This window comes from Calliphora vicina, chromosome 1 (assembly GCF_958450345.1).
Source record: "Calliphora vicina chromosome 1, idCalVici1.1, whole genome shotgun sequence".
Taxonomy (NCBI): Eukaryota; Metazoa; Arthropoda; class Insecta; order Diptera; family Calliphoridae; genus Calliphora; species Calliphora vicina.
This window is the reverse complement of record NC_088780.1, coordinates 38,488,928-38,508,923: the sequence shown is the minus strand read 5'-3', so window position 1 is coordinate 38,508,923 and position 19,996 is coordinate 38,488,928. Positions and strand designations below refer to the sequence as shown.

Genomic DNA, 19,996 nt, shown 5'->3' with positions numbered 1-19,996 from the left:
AATTTTTCTTTTTTTTAGTTTCGTTTCGTTCGTAATTTCAATAAAAAAAAAACTAAATGTCAATGTCTTTTTAATGATGGTATTATAACAATAATATGAATTGAGGTTTATTGGGCGTTATAAAGAACACGTAAACAATTGTAAATACATTTAGAAAGCGTACTTGACTGAAGTGTTCACCAAGTTTTTTTTTATGAACTTAAAGTTATATTTATTTAAACTTGATTTTTTAACAAATACGTAGTCAATAGGGTGCGACAAAGACTCATCGCGATTCTTTTTCTATGGGTCATTCCAAGAAACCTATTTCCAAAAATACTCAAGAACCGATGCAAAAGAAAATTTTATTTTCTCTAGCAAAATGCGTGAAAAAACGTGAAAAACGCATATTGAGTAGATTATTTTTGTAGAATGAACTTATAGTCCAGCTGCACTGTGGTTCCAAATCAAAATCTAGGTGGACAAAATTATTTGGCGATCTTTTTATATAGAATTGGTATCTCCGATTCCAAAACAATGTTTAAAAGATCAATATAATTTTTTTTCAAGTTACAGTAGGTTCTAGATATACATATAAAAAACCTTAATAAAAAGTTAAAAAAAATACGTTATCATTTGTTTTTGAAACTAAATTTTTAAAAACATCTGTATTTACTATATTTCAAGTTACAGTAGGGTCTAGATATATAAAAATCAATAATAAATAAAGAAATATTTCTAAAAATTCCATTCCGTAAAAATTAAAAAAAAAGTATTTCGGCGGGTGCTGGAGGCTACAATTTTTTTACAAAGACATTCCCCAGAAGTTTCTTTAAATGATGTATATAGTCATTGGACGCGCTACGGCGGTCTTTTTTTTGGCAAGCTATATAACATTCTTAGAAAAAAAAATATCAGTATATTTGAGAACCAAGTTTAAAGAACTATAACTGGAAAATGCAGAAGACCATAAATATAAGATATACACTTAATAAAAGCCTATATCAATGTTTATCTGTATTTTGAAGTAAGAATTTCTATATGGTAAAACAATTGAGATATATCTAATTTAGTAAAACAGTAAAATATTAAAAAAAATTATCGAAAATATGATTAAAAATTTGTTGAACTTCTGGCACTTCTGTCGAGAAAACGAAATCGAAAAATCGAAAAACCCATTTGTATTGGAGGAGAGCAGATTGTCAGCTTCCGAAAAAACTTAGTTTTTACAAATTCTGAAGATACCGATTTTCATAATTTTGTCCCCTTAGATTTTGATTTGGAACCACAGTGAGCTGGTCTGAATTTTTTTTTATAGTGGGTGAAAGTTTTAATTTTTTGAAATGAAAAAAAATGTTGTAAGTTAATGTCTGAGAGATTCTTTTATTGTCAGAGTTATATCGTGGAATTTTATGGGGATCATTATTGTGGAATATCTTAACCCTCTATCTCCACTCTTTAGCGGTAAATTTGACACTTTTTTCGAGAAAATATAAAAAAGTCCTTTGTAAAAGTACATTTAAGGATTAAAATATTCTACGAAAATGTTTGCCGGAAAATTTCAGTGGAGGTCCCAAGGTGGGGGTCACCAAATGTGAGATCATCCACTAAATTTGGGTCATCCACTAAAATTTTCCGACAAACATTTTCGTATCCTTAAATATCCTTTTTGAAAGAACATTTAAGATTTTCTCAAAAAAAGGGTCAAATTGACCGCTAAACAGTGGAGATAGAGGGTTAAGATCTTTCACAAAAATGATCCCCATAAAATTTCACGATATAACTCTGACAATAAGAATTTCTCAGACATTAACTTACAAAATTTTTTTCAGTTGCGAAAATTTACAAAAAGTTGTGAAAATTGACGAATATTTGCCTTTCTCATAATGAAATCCGGGGGCCAGAAATTCATTTTTGAGCTATGGTTTCTTCGACAAAGTTTCTTGGAGCTTTCGCGATGCATCTTTGTCAATTCTTTCGGTCCCATACAATTTGACCCACCCTAATACACAACTACATATTCCGTTAGTGGAATTATTGAATTAAAACAATATTAAAGCTTTTTACTGCAGCAGTCATTATTGATTTTCGATTTGTTAAACATTTCCAGATGTCTCCCAAGCCTTCGACAAAGTATGGCCCAAAGTCCTGGTTAGGAGTGATATTGAAAAAACCTTAACACACGTTCTTCCTTAAAACTTTTAACCCAAGTACTATTTGATTTGATTTTTTAGTCAAGTTACCTTTGAAAAGTATGTCAGTTATTATGTTTAATGTCAATTATGTTCATTTGTTGTTAAGCTGATTAAAATGAATGACGAGAAAAAACGCATACTAAAATTATTAAATGTTTTCAACAAAACCCAACTTGGTCCTACAAAAGTTGGTCAAAGGTCTGCAGTCAAACTGATTCCAATGTTATTAAACAGTGTCGAGAGAACTTGTTCGTTGATAGAAGGCCTGAATCAGGTAGAAGGAATGGTACAAATGATGTTTCTAAAACCAATAAATAGAAAGCATTTTTAAAAGAGCTGCCAACTTATGCGATAGGAAAGTAGTCCTACCGGAAATTCGAAAATGTTGAATTATGTACCAACGAATCGTTATATGTGGGAAGTTTTGCTTTACTTCTTTGAATTGAAAAAAAAGAACACCGATTGCTCGAGAAAACTTATGGTGAATCGGTATCAACGTACGAGAGATGGTTTGTTTGGTTCAGAAATTATGATTTCGACACGGAAGACAAGCCAAAAAAGTTTGTAGACAAGATTGGAGGCGTTACTCCATGACGATTGTTGTAAAACTCAAAAAAGGAGTTGCAAAGTCATTGGGAGCTAACCAAGCAGCAATTTCAAAACGTTTGCAGCAGGATGCATCCAAAAGCAAAGAAATCGGGTACCATGCGAACTGAAGCCGAGAGACCTTGAAAGATGATTTTGGATGTTCAAAATTATGCTTGAAACCTATTAAAGAAAATCAGTTCTGCACTTGTAATGAAAAATAGATAGGTATCGCCGAATCGATTGGCCGGGCCGGGCTTCCCATACGATATCTTACGCTTCGGGTTATCGTATGGGAAGCCCGGCCCGGGCTTCGGCGATACCTAAGCCATATATCTATCGCTCTAAGGATCTTTGGTACAGGGAACCTGTACCGAACCTTAATATTTCATCATGCGAACGCTCGGCTACATTATGTAATACCTGTTCAAAACTATTTAGAATGAAGTGGTTGGAAAGATTTTTCTCCAGACATTGTCCCGTCCGAATACAATTTGATTCGATCGAAGCAGAACGCTCGCTCTGTACTACGCTTCACTTTTAAACAGAGATATTGGCTTAATTCGTTTTAGGCCTCAAAAGATGAGTAGTTCTTTTGGCTCGGAATCCCATATGTTGCCAGAAAGATGGAAAAACGTTATAGCTTTGAATAAAGATTTTAACAAATGCTTCCTTTTTTATTTTTAATAATTTTTATTTTAGAACTCTCTTATCTTGGAAAATTTTAAAAATTGCAAAATAATTTTGTAAATAAGCAAGTTTAAAAAATAGTACGAAATTATGTGTTAGATAATGGGCTATAAAATTAACCCACAATAGGTACCTACAATCGTTAAAAATTGAATTTCTAATCCTCATTTTGTATTTATGAGAATCGAAAACACTTTCCAACCAAACTAGAGGTCGTATATTTGAAGATAACGAACTCTTTTGAAAATCGCTCCATTATTTCACCTGTAACAGAAGTTAATCGGTCATGAATGCCTGAAATAAAGTTTCATATAAGAAATTGTCGAACTTAAAACTATTGTACAGATCATCCAATAAAAAGACATATCATCCCCAATTTCATATACATATTAGTTTAGAAGGAACAAAAGAGTTTAAAAGTTACTAAAAAAACCGAAGTACTTCAGTACCTTTGGACTGTTATTATACGCTACACCACCATATTGGCGAGGGTATTATGCATTTGTGTAGATGTTTGTAACGCCCAAAAATATTAGCCTAATATCCACCTTAAAGTATACCGATCGACTTAGACCCACTTTTTGAGTCGATTAAAAAATGTCCGTCCGTCTGGCTGTCTGGTTGGTTGGTTGATTGGTTGGCTGTCCATGTAAACCTTGTGCGCAGAGTACAGGTCGCAATTTTGAATATATTTCGAAAATAAAAATGGCTGTAATTGCTCCATTATTTCACCTAGCCCCAGTACAAATGTCCTCTCGAAATTGAACTTTATCGGTCATAAATTTTAAATTTATATAGGTATCTTCACAAATTTTGCTCCAAATAAGTTTTATATATATGGAATTCATATCACAAAATTTTATTATGATCGGTCCATAATTGGTCATAGCACCCATATAAAGCCCACTTCCGAAAATCACTTTAACATGAATAAATCTCCTAAAAATGTTGGTATACAAATAAACTTCAACATAAATAACTTTCATATAGACATTAATCACTCGACCTAATTTCTTGGTGATCGGTCCATAATTGGTCATAGCCCCCATATAAGGCCCGCTTCCGAAAATCACTCACGAATATAAATTATTGAAATTTTAAAAGAAAAATGTGTTTGCTCATTTACTTAGTGTAGAGAATTATATGGTCGGTCTTGACCGCCCAACTTTCTTACTTGTTTTTTAGCTAAATTAACCCTTAACTGGTGTCGGTATTTCCAGTTACGTAATTAGTATCGGGGTCCCAAATTGACCCCATTGAAGAAATAAAATATTGTTACGAAATTGTACTTGAATTCAAATATAACGATTTTAAGGGCTTATTTAAAAGTAGCATAATGCTTTCAAATAACAGTGCTGTAATAGCAAACTGTAACATATCTGTGGGCATTATTAAATAAAAGCTTTCAGTTGATTTGATCGTAAGTTGGCAACGCTGTATTCGAATTCGAATATTCAGTTAAAGAACATTGTAGAAAGTACACCACAGATGGCGTATGTATTAGTAAAATCTAGAATATTCGAATTTTGACAGTTAAAGAACAATCTGAAGTACAGATGGCATCGCCTGGTCTATTTTGACCCCACGCTACCAGTTAAGAGTTAAGTATGAGTTTTTTGTATTACTTCAGAAGCAGTAAACAGTTGTATTTTAAAATCCTTCTTTAATATGGTAGGGTAACAGCGACCATAGATATGACACACCTAAAAGAATCCGATTTAAGTTCAAGAAAATTTAATTTTAAGCAAATTATTCCAAAAATCAAAACTTTGCTCTACTGAATAAAAAAAATATTCAACAGCAAAGTAAACTTTTGTAAATTCTGCTGGAAACTTGTATTTAAATATATATTAGCCGTATACTTGAATTCAAAATACTAAACCCTAACAAGCCAATTTAAGTTAATGATCATCATCATCAACCTCATTAGAATTATTATTGTTGACAAATTCGTCATCATTAGCAAAACGACAACACAGCGACATCGTCGTCATCATCAGCAGCAGTAGGAGTAGCAATGGTAGTAGGAGCTGGTGCTGGATAAGGAGCAGCAGCAGGAGTAGAAACATCATCATGATACCTGATGACAACAAATAGCACGTCTAAGGGTCATTTGTTAAGCTAAATAAATACAACGTATTATTTCCACGTTAATGGTTAAATTTTTGTGCTCATTTAACTAAATGAACAAATGTCTGACTGTATGGGGGGTGTGTATTTATGTATGTGAAAGTGTCAATGTAAAAGTTTGCGTGTTTGCTGGTGTAAGTGTGTATGATAAAATACGGGTATAAAATTGTAAGTATAATACAAACATATATTTAATACCACTACTACAAATGACACACCAGAGCCAACTTCAACAAAGTAGTGATTTTATTATAAACTCCTTCTCACACTCCTACAATATGTATTCATACACATTAGGGTGGCCCTTACTTTTCGATTTTCGATGCTTTCAAGCTCTAAAATTGTTCTACATCATCTAGGAATCAAATACTGAACATTTGAGCAAAATCGATTAACGTTTAGAGATTGCACATTTTATTTGAAATTTCCAGTTATGAAACTTCAAATAAATTACTGTTTAAATATAAAATATAACATAACAACTGAAATCCCAAATTTTAATACATTTTCAAAATTTATTTTAAACGAAATTTCAAAATATTAATGCCCTAATTTTGTAAGACGTAACGAAACGTTTTTTTCGAAAAAATTTGTCATTTTTGAATTTTCATATTTTTCAAAACGAATTTTTCGTTTCTGTATATAAAACTAATTTTATTAAACAGAACAAAACGTTCCCAAGCACTTGAAACATCAAAATCAAACGTTGAGAATTTTCTTTCGTTTCAATACATTTTGCATTTTGCAATTTTCAAAGAAAAAACAAATTTTTTGGAGAACGTGTTTTTTCTTTTCATACCTTAAAAATATAACAAAGAAATTTGTTTTCCAATCAAACATTTCAAATTTTTTTAATAAATTTTATTTGTTTAAAAATAAATAAAAATAATTTAATTTTTTGGCAGAAATATGACATAAAAACAATGTTTTCAAACGCAAATATCATTTCGTTTTATAAAATACCAAACTTTAGTTTTTTCGTTCCAAACGGAAATTCAAACGAAAATCGTTTGAAGTTACAAAATGAGGCCATAAAATAAAAATTATTTTCTATTCTAATAAATACTAATACTTTTTACATTTATCTCTTAATTTTTTGTATAAAAAACTCGTAACTTCAAATAAAATATACAACCTCTAAAAGATAACAGATTTTGCTAAAAATTAGTTTGGTCTGGTATTTGGTTTTTTATATGACGGAAAACAATTACACTTTGAATGCTTAGAATATCGAAACAAGGGCCGCCCTAATCAACATACACAACAATGAAAAAATCGACATTACCACTCATAAATGTGATAGTGTATGATAGAGAGTTTAGAAATATTACTAACAAATTGTAACAAGGAAATTGAAAAATAGTACATTTTTGAATACAATTGTACCAATATTTTTTATACCCTTCACCTTAGTGAGAAGGATATACATATAGTATAAGTTTGTCACTCCGTTTGTAATTTCCACAATATAATTTTCCGACTCTAAAAAGTATATATATTCTGGATCCTTATAGATAGCGGAGTCGATTAAGCCATGTATGTCTGTCCGTCTGTTGAAATCAATTTTCTGAAGACCCCAGATATTTCCGGGATCCAAATCTTCAATAATTCTGTCAAACATGCTTTCCAGAAGTTTCCTATTTAAAATCAGCAAAATCGGTTAACAAATGGCTGAGATATGAGGAAAAAACCAGGTCAACCTCGATTTTTGACCTATATATGGATTACTAAGTCATTAATATAGACAATATGGATATCTAATGATAGATATTTCAAAGACTTTGCAACGACATATATAAGACCACAGTAAGTTGGACCTACAATGGGTCCAAATCGGAAAAAGTATTTTTAAACCCGATTTTTTATTCACCAAAAAAATTTAAAAAACAAAAAAAAAATTTTAAAATTAATTTTAAATAACAATTCGAAAAAAAAAATTCCAAAAAATTAAAAGAACAACTTTCAGCTCATTATTTTTTTTAAAAAAAAATATCAAAAAAGTTTCAAAATTACCAATAATCCAGCACCTTACTTTTGTTTAAAAAAAAAATATGTCCGAAAATAACACAAAGTAACAACATTGCCTGAAAATTACAAATCACCCAATTCATTATTTTTGTTATAAAAAGATGTCTAACATTAGCTCCCGAAAAAATTTATAAAAATTAAGTCTCAAAAACTTCAAAAAGTACCAACATTGCTTGAAATTCAGATCATTAGTTTTGTTATAGAAAATCGTATACAAGTTATGTCCTGAAAAGTACCAAAGTTGTTCGAGAATTACCATTCCAGCACCTTATCTTTGTTTTTAAAAAAATTAGTTCCGAAAATAACACAATGTTAAAAAAATTGCGTGCAAAATACAAATCATCCAGCTCATTATTATACCCTTCACCTTCGTGAGAAGGGTATATATAAGTTTGTCATTCCGTTTGTAATTTCCACAATATAATTTTCCGACCCTATAAAGTATATATATTCTGGATCCTTATAGATAACGGAGTCGATTAAGCCATGTCCGTCTGTCTATCTATCCGTCTGTTGAAATCAATTTTCTGAAGACCCCAGATATCTTCGGGATCCAAATCTTGAATAATTCTGTCAGACATGCTTTCGAGAAGTTTCCTATTTAAAATCGGTCCACAAATGGCTGAGATATGAGGATAAAACTAGGACAACCTCGATTTTTGACCTATATCTGTATTACTAAGTCATTTATATACAGCCCAATTATGAATAAAAAATTCCGCGGGAGTTTGTTCCCCGGGAGTTTTTTACCATTGAATTTAATAGGAATAATGAGAAAAGGGGAAAAACTCCCGGGGAATTTTGATTCATAATTGGGCTGAATCATTGATATGGATATCTAATGATAGACATTTCAAAAACCTTTGCAACGACGTATATAAGACCATAGTAAGTTGGACCTACAATGGGTCAAAATCGAAAAAAAAAATATTTTTTAACCCGAATTTTTTTTCACCAAAAAAAAAATTAAAAAAAAAATTTTTTTTTTTTATTTAAAAAATGGATTCCGCGGCAAAAGAACTGCTCATCTTTTGAATCAAGCCAACATCTGATACTCTGTTCCAAAGTGAAGCGTATCCCAGAGAGAGCATTCTGCATCGATCGAAACAAATAGTAGTCGGACGGACCAAGGTCTAGACTATAAGGCGGCTGAGGCAAAACTTCCCAGAATCTTCATTCTAAATACTTTTTAACAGATATTGAATAATGTGGCCGAGCGTTGCCATGATGGAATATTACGGTTTTATGTCTGGCCGCATTAAATGAATCAGTTTCATTCGGCACAGGTTTCCTATGATGATTTGATCAGATTTCAGTTGTACAAAATACAGAGAATTACCTTAACGCCATGGATATTTGACTTTGGTGCCGATTCGACTGGTTGGCTTCCCATACGATCTCTTACGCTTCTGGCTACTGTAATGGATACAATTTTTATCGCAAGTAATGATTCGGTGGAAAAATGATTTTCTTTTATAACGTTGAAGCAGCATTTCGGAAATGCAAAATCGTATTTCAAGGTATCCCGGCTTCAACTCGTATGGTACCCAATTTCCCTGCTTTTAGATGAATCCTACTGTTCGCAAACATTTTGAAATTGCTGCTTGAGTAGCTCCCAATGATTTAGCAAGCTCTAGTCTTCGTGAAGTAATGCCTCCAATTCTTGGCCTTTAAACTTTTTTGGCGATCTTTGTACTTTAGTGGCAATGACGCTTTGTTGGTACAATATTCGACATTTTCAAAACACAAATTTGGAAACAAAAAAACTTTGTTTTTCCCTCTATAATGTTGAATAACTAAATGAGATATGTACCCTTTAAAATGACATATTAAGAACAAAAACCGCCTTCAAAAGATACGCCATCTATTGTAAATCCCACATTTTTAATTCATACACCCACTAGATATTGCTGTGACTTGGTACTTTTTCAGCTTAGAATTGTACCAAACAAATGGACAACTATTACTAAGTCCTACATCCCTGCTTTATGGATGACAAAGTATCAAAAAATCAACAGACAACAAACCAAATGAATTGTGGTCTGTGTATGAGTGCGGGCATATGTGTGTGTGTGTAGGAAAGTGAGTACAATGAAGAGAAAGGCGAAAAGTTCTTTTACTTCTAGTTTATTATGCATGAATGAAATCATTGCTATACATCTACTTACTATACACAATGTCAGCGACAATGACTACAATTTCTTTAGCAACTACAAACATACATACACAAAAAACAGCAATAATGATAATGATGTCCAATTATGTTCCCACTAAGTGGCAGTGTTTGCATTTGTTAACTGCCAAAGTTCAAAATGCACACATTCATACGTAAATTAGTATATATACGGACCAACACACTCATAAATACTACTACCGCTGAGACCACTCTGTGCTCAGCTGTGTTAAATTGGCATATGTCTATTCCTATATACTTATATACTCACACTTAGAGATTCTCGTACACACATCCACATCCATACATACATATATCCCCATTTAAAACAGTGTATGAACAATTTATAAATCATAATGAACTGACTGAATCAGCCTGTATTAGTAAATGTGTATTTGTGTGTAAGTGTGGTTGAAACCAGAGCAGAGGTCTGTGTAGAGAAGTGTAAAAAAAGGGATATTTCCACTTAAATGACTGACTGGACATTTGTAGCTAGTTAACTTTTAATTTAGACACTGTCTGTCAGGTAGCCAGCCAGGCACTTAGTCAGTGATACACAATTTTTACAGAAGAGTTCTTGTGATAAGTTTTAAAATTCTGCAAAACAATTTTAAAAAGTGAAATTTATTTTATTTATTTAAAAAAAATAATTTCTTGCAAAACTGTTCTGTAACGAAACAAAAAAACTGAAATGTTTTGGCCACAAAAATGAGTATCTACTGAACTAATTCAGATAGACATATCAAACAAACAATCTCAAAAAAAAAGACAGATAACACAGGTCAACAGCAAAAAAAAGCTTCACTAACCACTATATAGATTTGACGCATCATGGGTACCTAATAGGGTATTCAATTAATCGGGATTCTGATTTAATCGGTTAATCGAGCAAATAATTAATCGAGGTTTAGATTAAATCGGTTAATAATCGGATAATTTTAAATTATTCGATTAACCGAATAATTTCCATTTTAATTTTAAATTGAAAAGAAAAACAAGAATTTTGTGTACTTATATAAGCATTTTGTTTTTAAAAAGAACAAAAACATAAAAAACAAACAAAGCATAACATTTCAACAAAACAATAAATAAACATGTGAGTTTTTTTTATGATTTTAGGGAGATCTTCTGAAATAATCTTCTAAAAAAAGAATATAATTTAAATGATTTCTTTTTAAACGATTTTTTTTAGTTTTGAAAACATGAATTGAAATTACTCTCTCACTGATTGTAGATGATGGAGAAATCTATAGTAAGGCATGATAAAGAATATCTAATTTCTCAGTTCAATTTTTAGTTTTTTGTAAGCATATAAAAGACTCCATCATACCATGTGAGTCCTATTTTAATTTTTTTAGATTTTGAATACTTTAATAGTTTCTTTATGCTGTGATAAAAGACTCGTTTCAGTAATGTCTTCAGTTTCGCCTATTACCATATCGTTCTCCGACTCATTAGGATAAAGTTCATCATAGAACATTCTAGAAAAAAGGATCATTTGCAAATTCCTTACTGTCAGTTTTCGTACTATACTTCAAAAAACTATTGCTAGAAGGGAATCTTTACGAGTTGAGAAATAAAATGTGTGTGTTTAAAACTATATTTATATATAAAGTCCAAAAAAAACAAATTTCGGTTAATCGGTTAATCGACACAAATTAATCGGTTTATTTGTTATTTGAAAATAGACAATTTTGAATTATTCGAACAGATAACAGACCGGAATTAATCGGTTAACCGATTAAAGGTTAATCGATTGAATACCCTAGTACCTAAGTACAAAAATGCTAAAATTTTTCAATTCTATGGATAGATTTTTTTTAAAAAAAATTTTAAGTAAAATTATAAATTTTGTTAGACGTTTCTCCATATAATTAATGATAACTCACAAAGGGTTAGTTCGATGTAACTCAAATAAATTTAGAAAATTTGAGATTTATATAGCCTTTAATCCGCTTATATATTGCGTTTCAATCGGCTCAGTAGTTTCGGAATTATAATAACAAATTGAAGCAAAAAATTTATTTTTTACGTGAAAATAACAAATTTTTGTGTTTTAAAAAACTCATGAAAAATCGAAAATAGCAGAACTTGTTTAGGTTTATCACTTTATCGCAAACCCACATATAATAGCAATAAAATGAGATATCGATCATAAAAATCGATTGATTCTTTTCGACTTTATTTACAATTAAGTGAATTCGCTCATTTTCACAAAATTTAACTTTTTTATTTGATATACATAATATTAAGTAGTTAATATTCTTCTTTCGATTGATTGATTTTTGAAAACATTTTCCCCATGCTATGTACAAATTTTCACATATATATTGCGTTTTAATTCGCTCAGTAATTTCGGAGTTATAATAACATATTGAAGCAAAAAATATATTTTTTACGTGAAAATAGCAAATTTTTTGTTTTAAAAAAATCATGAAAAATCGAAAACGACGAATTTATTCACAATTAAGTGAATTCGCTTATTTTCAGAAAATTGTGTGTGCGTACAAGCGTGTACTTTGAGTATACATTTTACATGTGTTTTGTTAAAATTTTTGTTACAATAACAAAAGACATGTAAAATTATAATTGATGCTGTTTGAAAATTCCACCATTTGGAACAAAAACTGTATTTATGTAGCATTTGATACCTTTTGTAAGTTCTAAGCTAACAAAAAACCACAGAAACTAATAATTTGCGTTGAAAGCAATGAAAACAATTGGTCAATTCACAAGGTATCTTATCATGTCATATTGTCATAATGTCCTAATATTTCACAATGGTTTTTATTGCTTTTCAAACAAAAAATTTGCTAAAATAATACTACTCTGTTTGCTATGTTTATTGTGTTATCGTAACCAACCAGCAGAAACCATTGCCGAATGTCTAAGAGTCGGTTAAGCCGAGCCGCCCAGTCGTGATATATTAGGATATTATGACAATATGACTGATAAGAAACCTTGTGAATTGATCAAATGTTTTTAAATTTTTGGTGTTTTATTTTTGTTTTGGCACCAGGATTTAGAAAATAAGGCCTTAAATTTCTTCGAAATCCACCAATTTTAAAACAGTCCCAAATTAACTCATATTAAGTACAACCGTTAAAATTTGCTCTTTTAATTAAAGTATAATAACCATCGAAGGACCATCAATCTCTGTATACCCTACACCACAACAGTTGGTCTAGTCAACCATAAAGTATACCGATCGACTCAGAATCACTTTCTAGGTCGATTTAACAATGCCCGTCCGTCTTTTATACTGCCTGGCTGTAGTACAAGTCGCAATATTGAAGATATGTCGATCAAATCAGCCAAACCACTTTAACGTTCAGGTTCAACTCTCGAAAATTATTTTAACTTTCATAAATCTCATACAAAATTTTGGATCCAAATAAAATTGAACAGACAGAATTTTCAATTTAAAAAGTAATCAATCTACTTAATTTCATGGCGATCAGTCCATAATTGGTCATAGCTCTCTTGAAGAGAAAACTATTTTTGAGCTTTTGATTCCAATTTCCTCCATTTCACTCTTTATCACTTAGTTTTCGAAATAAAGTCATTTTAAATTTCTAATTTTTTCTGTTTTTTAAGAAGCTATGGAGAGTTACCTTGTGTAGAGTTAGAAAGTTTTTACATAAAAATAACTTTTAAATAAGAAACTGTATCAAAATTTCGATCTGATAGAGTGATAGTAAATGAAATGTACTTTCTATTTTTTGTGTTATCTCAATTTTGGCATAAACTGTTATAAGAAAATGTGCTAAGACCCAAACATATTATCTATAAGTCGCCAGCGCACAGTGGTATGAATGAATGAAACTTCGCATGCGCAAAGAGGAAGTGTTGTCGAGTTTATGTCTTGAATTTTGACCTCAGGGGCCCACCAGAGGCGCGTCTAAGGGCCCCCAAAGTAGGACACATTTTTAAAACGATCCTATTTCTTCGTTTGTATTCTGAGTGTCATTTTAACCCCAAGTGTCATTAGGGATTAATTCATATGTTGTGCTGTTATAAATACTAGATTTCATGTTATAATTCTCCTAAGTCTCATCAAAATCGGAACAAAAATAAATAACATTTCGATATCTTTAAATTAGAAATTCCAAATAATTAAAAAATTTACTTTTGACCTTCACGATTTAAGGTTTAACATTTGCCACTTTTAATAAAACTTTCAGAGTATATTTAGAATTATCTGGACTATAATATTCTGAATACGTTTTACTTAAAATTCATAACAGTAAGGAAATAGAGCTCATTTGCCAAAAAATGGCCAAATAATTGGTTTTTGTCGAAAATTTCAAAATTTAAATCGCAGGTACGGTAAAACTATAAGAGATATTTTCATAGTTTTATTCCCTCTTATATTCTCAATTAATCCCAATGAGATGATCAAAAAATTCTGAAATTTGTTTAACAAAATTTTTTAAAATTTGAAAAAGGAGTTTTAAACTGCCGTTAAAAAAATTTTATTTTTCATACCTGCGAATAGGTTAACGGTAACCTACGATAACAAAAACTCATAAACAAGTAAATATGGATATATTTTAAGTAGGAATAAACTTTCGTTTTAATATTTATCAAAATATGATAATTTTGTTCCTACATTTCTTGTTCTAGTTGCCTGAGACACGTTAATGGCCTGGCAAATTTTTAATAACTTTAACATTTTTTGACCAATTTCTGCTCTTTAAGTCTCATTAGGACGACAATTACGTACACATTTCTATTATTTTAAATTAAATGGCATAAGTAATTTTTAATGGCAAAATTTTTACAAAAACTGAAAAAAATGCAGTTTTTCCCCTTGAAAATGCATCTCAAAAATTCAGAGGGATTGCGGCCCTCTTGCGGATTTACCTAAAAATTTTTCAGCATGATTTGTTTACCAATGTTCACCAAACTGGGGGATGAGAATGGCCAAAATACAACTTTCGTTTATAAAGGTCCAACCTAATGTACATACCCAGGTATGCTGCTGTTGACATGCGTAAAGCAATGCTGTTGACATAAAGTTTAAAAAATTTGGTGTAGACACTTCTTAAATAACTTGTAAACAAAAAAAGTACTTTTCTCCAAAAAAACAAGTAAGAAAGTATGATCGGTCAAGCCCGACCAAGAGCAAACAAATTTTTCTTTTAAAATTTCAATAATTTATATTTTTGAGTGATTTTCGGAAGTGGGCCTTATATGGGGGCTATGACTAATTATGGACCGATCGTAACAAAATTTGGTGACATAAATTTTGTGTATATAAAACTTATTTGGAGCGGAATTTGTGGAGATACATATATAAGTTAAACATTTATGACCGATAAAGTCCAAGTTCGGGAGGACATTTGTATGGGGGCTAGGTGAAATAATGGACCGATTTCAGCCAGTTTCAATAGGCTTGGTCCTTGAGCCGAAAAAATACTCTGCGCACAAGGTTTACATGGACAGCCAGCCAGCCAGCCGACCAGACGGACGGACGGACATCGTTTAATCGACTCAGAAAGTGATTCTAAGTCGATCGGTATACTTTAAGATGGGTGTAAGACTAATATTTTTGGGCGTTATAAACATCTGCACAAACGCATTATACCCTCCCCACTATGGTGGTGTAGGGTATAACTAGCGAAAATCGTTTTTTTAATATTTTTTTTAAATTCAAATGCATAGAACTTTGGAAACAGTCATTATTTTTAAACCATCCTTTTTTATTTCCCATGCCTGATAAAGACAATTCTTTAATTGAGTTATTTTTAATATTCAATAATTAAATTACACTTTAAAACTTTATTCTTCATGTCTGTGAAAACTCTAGAGTTAAGGGCGTAAATATTTATTGAAATGTATTTAATATTACAAACACTTCCTTTGGAAAACAATGTTAACTAAATTAAAGTTATAGTAAATATTTACTTTAATGTTTTAGTTAGGAAATCAATAAATTAGAATGCTATTAAATGTGACACGCAATAAACCAATTGCTAAACAAACCCTAATTGGTGTAAACCTTTGAAAAACCAAATAGTTTTAACTATTTTTATGTTCAAATAGACATTCTAAAGGTAAAATAATGCGACATTGATACACTAATTATTTATTACAACTCATTTAATTGAATGATACTGGAAAAGGTATGAATATGTGTACAAGTCTTTGTTTCGATTAACAATGACATGCCAACAAATCTATATTCAAAAGTTGTTAGGAATCTGGAGTTAAAGGATTTCGTTTTTGCAGAATTGATTTGATTATTAGCGAGGCCGAAGTGAGACACATGTTACTACAAAGATGAGCATAGAAATCGTTCCACTGCATTTAAGGAACTTAGAGGCTTAAGATAACAACATATGCTTTTCATAAGCAGTTTGTGAATCAGCTTTCAAATAACTCTACTTAAGAAATTCTCTCTTAATGTTCAGCATTTTGTTCTAAATTAAGTAATTCTGGTATCGAACTAAAAATTAAATCTACCTAAACTAAACATATTTACTCCAACCTCATTACACTAGTTCAGCAGCTGTGCATATCATAGCCTTGAATAACAAGAAATTTGGTAAAATCGTGTTTAAAATAATTTTCTTTTATGCATATACTTTGGCCTCCTTGACATTTTTAAAATGAAATAAATTTTGTTCTTTAAAAATCAAATATTTCTTTTGTCTAAATAAATACACACTTAAATGCAAAGCTTTTTACAAGGATATATCAATAAGAAGTTTCTGTGGCATGACTAATTAGCACGCTTCTATTTTAAACAAATTGCTGTAAAATATTTGCCACAACTGACTGACTGAGTGACCAAAGGACCGACCACATGGCCTATCAAAGGCCACCTTCACCTCCCTCAAAATGGTGTAATATTTCAACTAAAAATATGGGGTAGGCTTTGAAGCAAACAGAAAAAAATCTATAAAATCCAATTTAAACAGCAACATGACATGACAATCAACTGAAATAGAAAATAATAAAATAAACTCTCTAGTTTTTCCTCTCTAATGTAGGAAACTCTCACACACACAGATGAATAAAAATACAATAAGTCAGTCAGGTGTCAGAGTTGACTATAATATTTAACGTAACATTATGACCTTAAGTTAGTCATCAACATACAAACACACGACGGAACTAACAGTGGGACCTGCAGAGTCTCCTCATTCGCATGTACAATGACACCAAAAAGGACAATAGAAAAGAACAGGTAAAACAAAATACAAACACTAACACAAACACAAAAAGCAAACATGAACGAGATAGTAAAAGAGTTTGAGGGGGGGGGGCAACAAGGGGCGGCTGTATACCCATCTAGATAAATAATAGTAAAAGAGTGTGTTAAGCACGTTTCACATTTTAACTGTCATTAGTTAAATTATTTAAATTTAACGCGTTTCATGTTCAACGAACACTAAAAACAAAAACAACCATTCACTCACTCAAACACACACAGAACACAACCCATACATACATATATATATTATACACACTGACAGTCAGAGTCAACAACTAACTGCCATGACAGTATTGAGTTAGTCATACTGTCAGGAGCGACAACAAATTTATTGTCATATTAGTAGGGAGTCAGTCAAAGTTTTTATATAAATATTATTGTTGGTGTTACGTTTTTCGATTGCAGAGTTGTAAAGGAATGTACACCACCACTCATGGTTTCTGGTTCCTTGGTTTTCGATGCTCCAAAGGTCTAAATGCTGAAAATTTGAGCAGAATCGTATAACGTTTAGAACGGGCGCGAATCCAGGGGTGTGAGAAAGGAAGTTTCCCCCCAAAACCTAACTTCAGGCAATGCCCGGCCCTTTTTTATTTTAAAAAATATTTTTCTTTTATTTTTTTTATGTATTTATGATTATTCATTACAAAAATGTATAATATTCTCTTTGTGACTTTTTTGAAAAAATTTGTACATTTATAAAATTTTGTGTAAAACAAAAATTGGAATTTAAATTAAATTTATACTTATATAAATACATACATATAATAAATTCATTATTTTGTGTGCTTTAATTTCCAATTTTATTCGTCGGACAAATAGAGAAAAAATTCGTTAGACACGAACCGGATGATATACGTCTGAAACTATAAATTTAATGGAGAAAAGCTGTGTTTTCAGTTTTTCATTTCATGATCCTGTGTCCTTTTTTAAGGACTTCAAAGATTCAAAGAAGTACATTTTTCAAAAAATATTTAAAAATACTCCTGCTATTCCAACAATGACAAATTGTATGTCAAAAGAACAAGAAGAGTTGTAAAATATTTTGTATCATCTTTATTTCATCCTGTAAGGATCAAAAGATGTCAAAAATGTCCTTTAAAATGTTTATCCTTTAATATCCTTTAAGATTGCCAATAAATTCCTTTTAAAAAAATAGTGCGTTAAAGACCCAAATATTCTATATTAAATGTCAAAATTACATCCTTTATATATGTAAAGGTCAAATTAAAATATAAAACAATTTATTAGTATACAAAAAAGTTTTATTAAGAAAAGTGCATGTTTATAAACCATAGTGGAGGAGGTATAATGGGTTAGCACTGTTGTTTGCAATATACAAAAATATTGTCCCAACACCCACCTTAAAGTATACCAATCTGCTCAGGATCACTTTCTGTGTCGACTAAGCGATGTCCGTCCGTCCGTCCATCCATGTAAACCTTGTAATCAAACTACAGGTTGCAGATTTAAAGATAATTTGACAAAATTTGGCACAAAACTTTATATTGCCCCAAGGACAAAGACTGTTGAATAAGGTTAGAATCAGCCCATTATTTATCCTAGCCCTCATACAATTGGCCTATTTGAAAATAGTTAAGCTCTCATAAATATCTTAATTATAAACATATTCAAACCAAATTCAGCACAATTAAGTTCTATGTAAGTCGAACTCTCACGGCCAAATTTCGTGACGATCGGTCAACAATATTCCATAGCACACATATAAGCAACATTCTCGAAAATGCCATTAATATACATAAATCTCTGAAATATGTCAGTATCCAAACAAAATTCAACACAAATATGTTTCATATATTCGCAATTCATCCTATCAAATTTTGTGACGATTGGTCCATAATTAGTCATAGCTCCCATATAAGGCCAACTACCGAAAATGTGTGTATTCGAATAAAATTCAACACAAATACGTTTCATATCAAAAGAAAACTCTTTATAATCATATACACGTTGTTGGGTATCATAAGGTAGGGCTTGCCCGACTATACCATTTTACTTATTTATTAAAAAGTCTTCTTCGTTGCTTTTCACAACGGATTTTGTTATATTTTTTTCGAACGAAATATTAAAATAAAATATAAAAAATCAAATAATTCAAATATAAAATATTTTTTAGCACTTAAGTAGCTAAGATAGAAGGATGAAATTTTGGCATTTTTTTAAAAAAAAATTATTGGAAATCTAAAAGGATATTCAAGGATAAAAATTTTAAAGGACATTTTTGACATCTTTTGATCCTTACAGGATAAAATAAAAATAATACGAAATATTTTAATACTCTTTTTCATCATTTCAAACCAAATTTGACATTGTATGATGATCAGAAGTATTTTAAAACATTTTTTTAAAAATGTACTCCTCTGAAAATTTGAAGTCCTTTTAAAAGGAATCTGGATCACGAAATGAAAAACTGAAAACGCAGTTTTTCTCCATTTAATTTATTGTTTCAGACGTATATCATTTGGTTCGTGTCAAATATTGAATGCCGTACGGTGTAATAATTGCATAAAGATAGAGCCTAAAGAATTCAAAAAAATTATAAATTTCCAAAGATTTAGTAAAACATTTTTAACACATTTCCAATTAGCGTCCAGAAATAAAAATAAATTTAAGGAGACCTTTTTCATATTAAACAAAAATTTAATATAAACCGGTTAACCTTTTTTTGAAGACAAAACCCGAAACTGTTAACCGGTTTTGTTGAAAGACAATAATCAAACACGATTTTTTAAACTCTACCTCCGTTTCAAAAGAAGTTATGTTAGTAAGGAACAAATGTAACATTTTATTTTTTTGTTTGGTTTTGGAGCCACCTTAATCTATATGTGTTTAAAGTTATATGGAAAAATATATGTATTTATTTATAAATCTATTGTATAATTTACTTATATTTTATTATTTTTAAGTAACAATACATGCATAATTTATGACAATTTCTTTCGAATGAATGTATAAAATTATTAGAACGTGTCCTGA

General features: G+C 30.7%; 1 protein-coding gene across 1 annotated transcript in view; it reads right to left on the bottom strand.

Annotated features, from left to right (window-relative positions):
- Positions 1-5,408: 5,408 nt before the first annotated feature.
- Teh1 (tipE homolog 1) overlaps positions 5,409-19,996 on the bottom strand; it is a 40,439-nt gene continuing 25,851 nt past the window's right edge. Inside the window, exon 2 of the mRNA XM_065515551.1 lies at positions 5,409-5,529. Coding sequence (XP_065371623.1) covers positions 5,409-5,529 — 121 coding nt within the window. The remainder of the gene's footprint in view (positions 5,530-19,996) is intronic.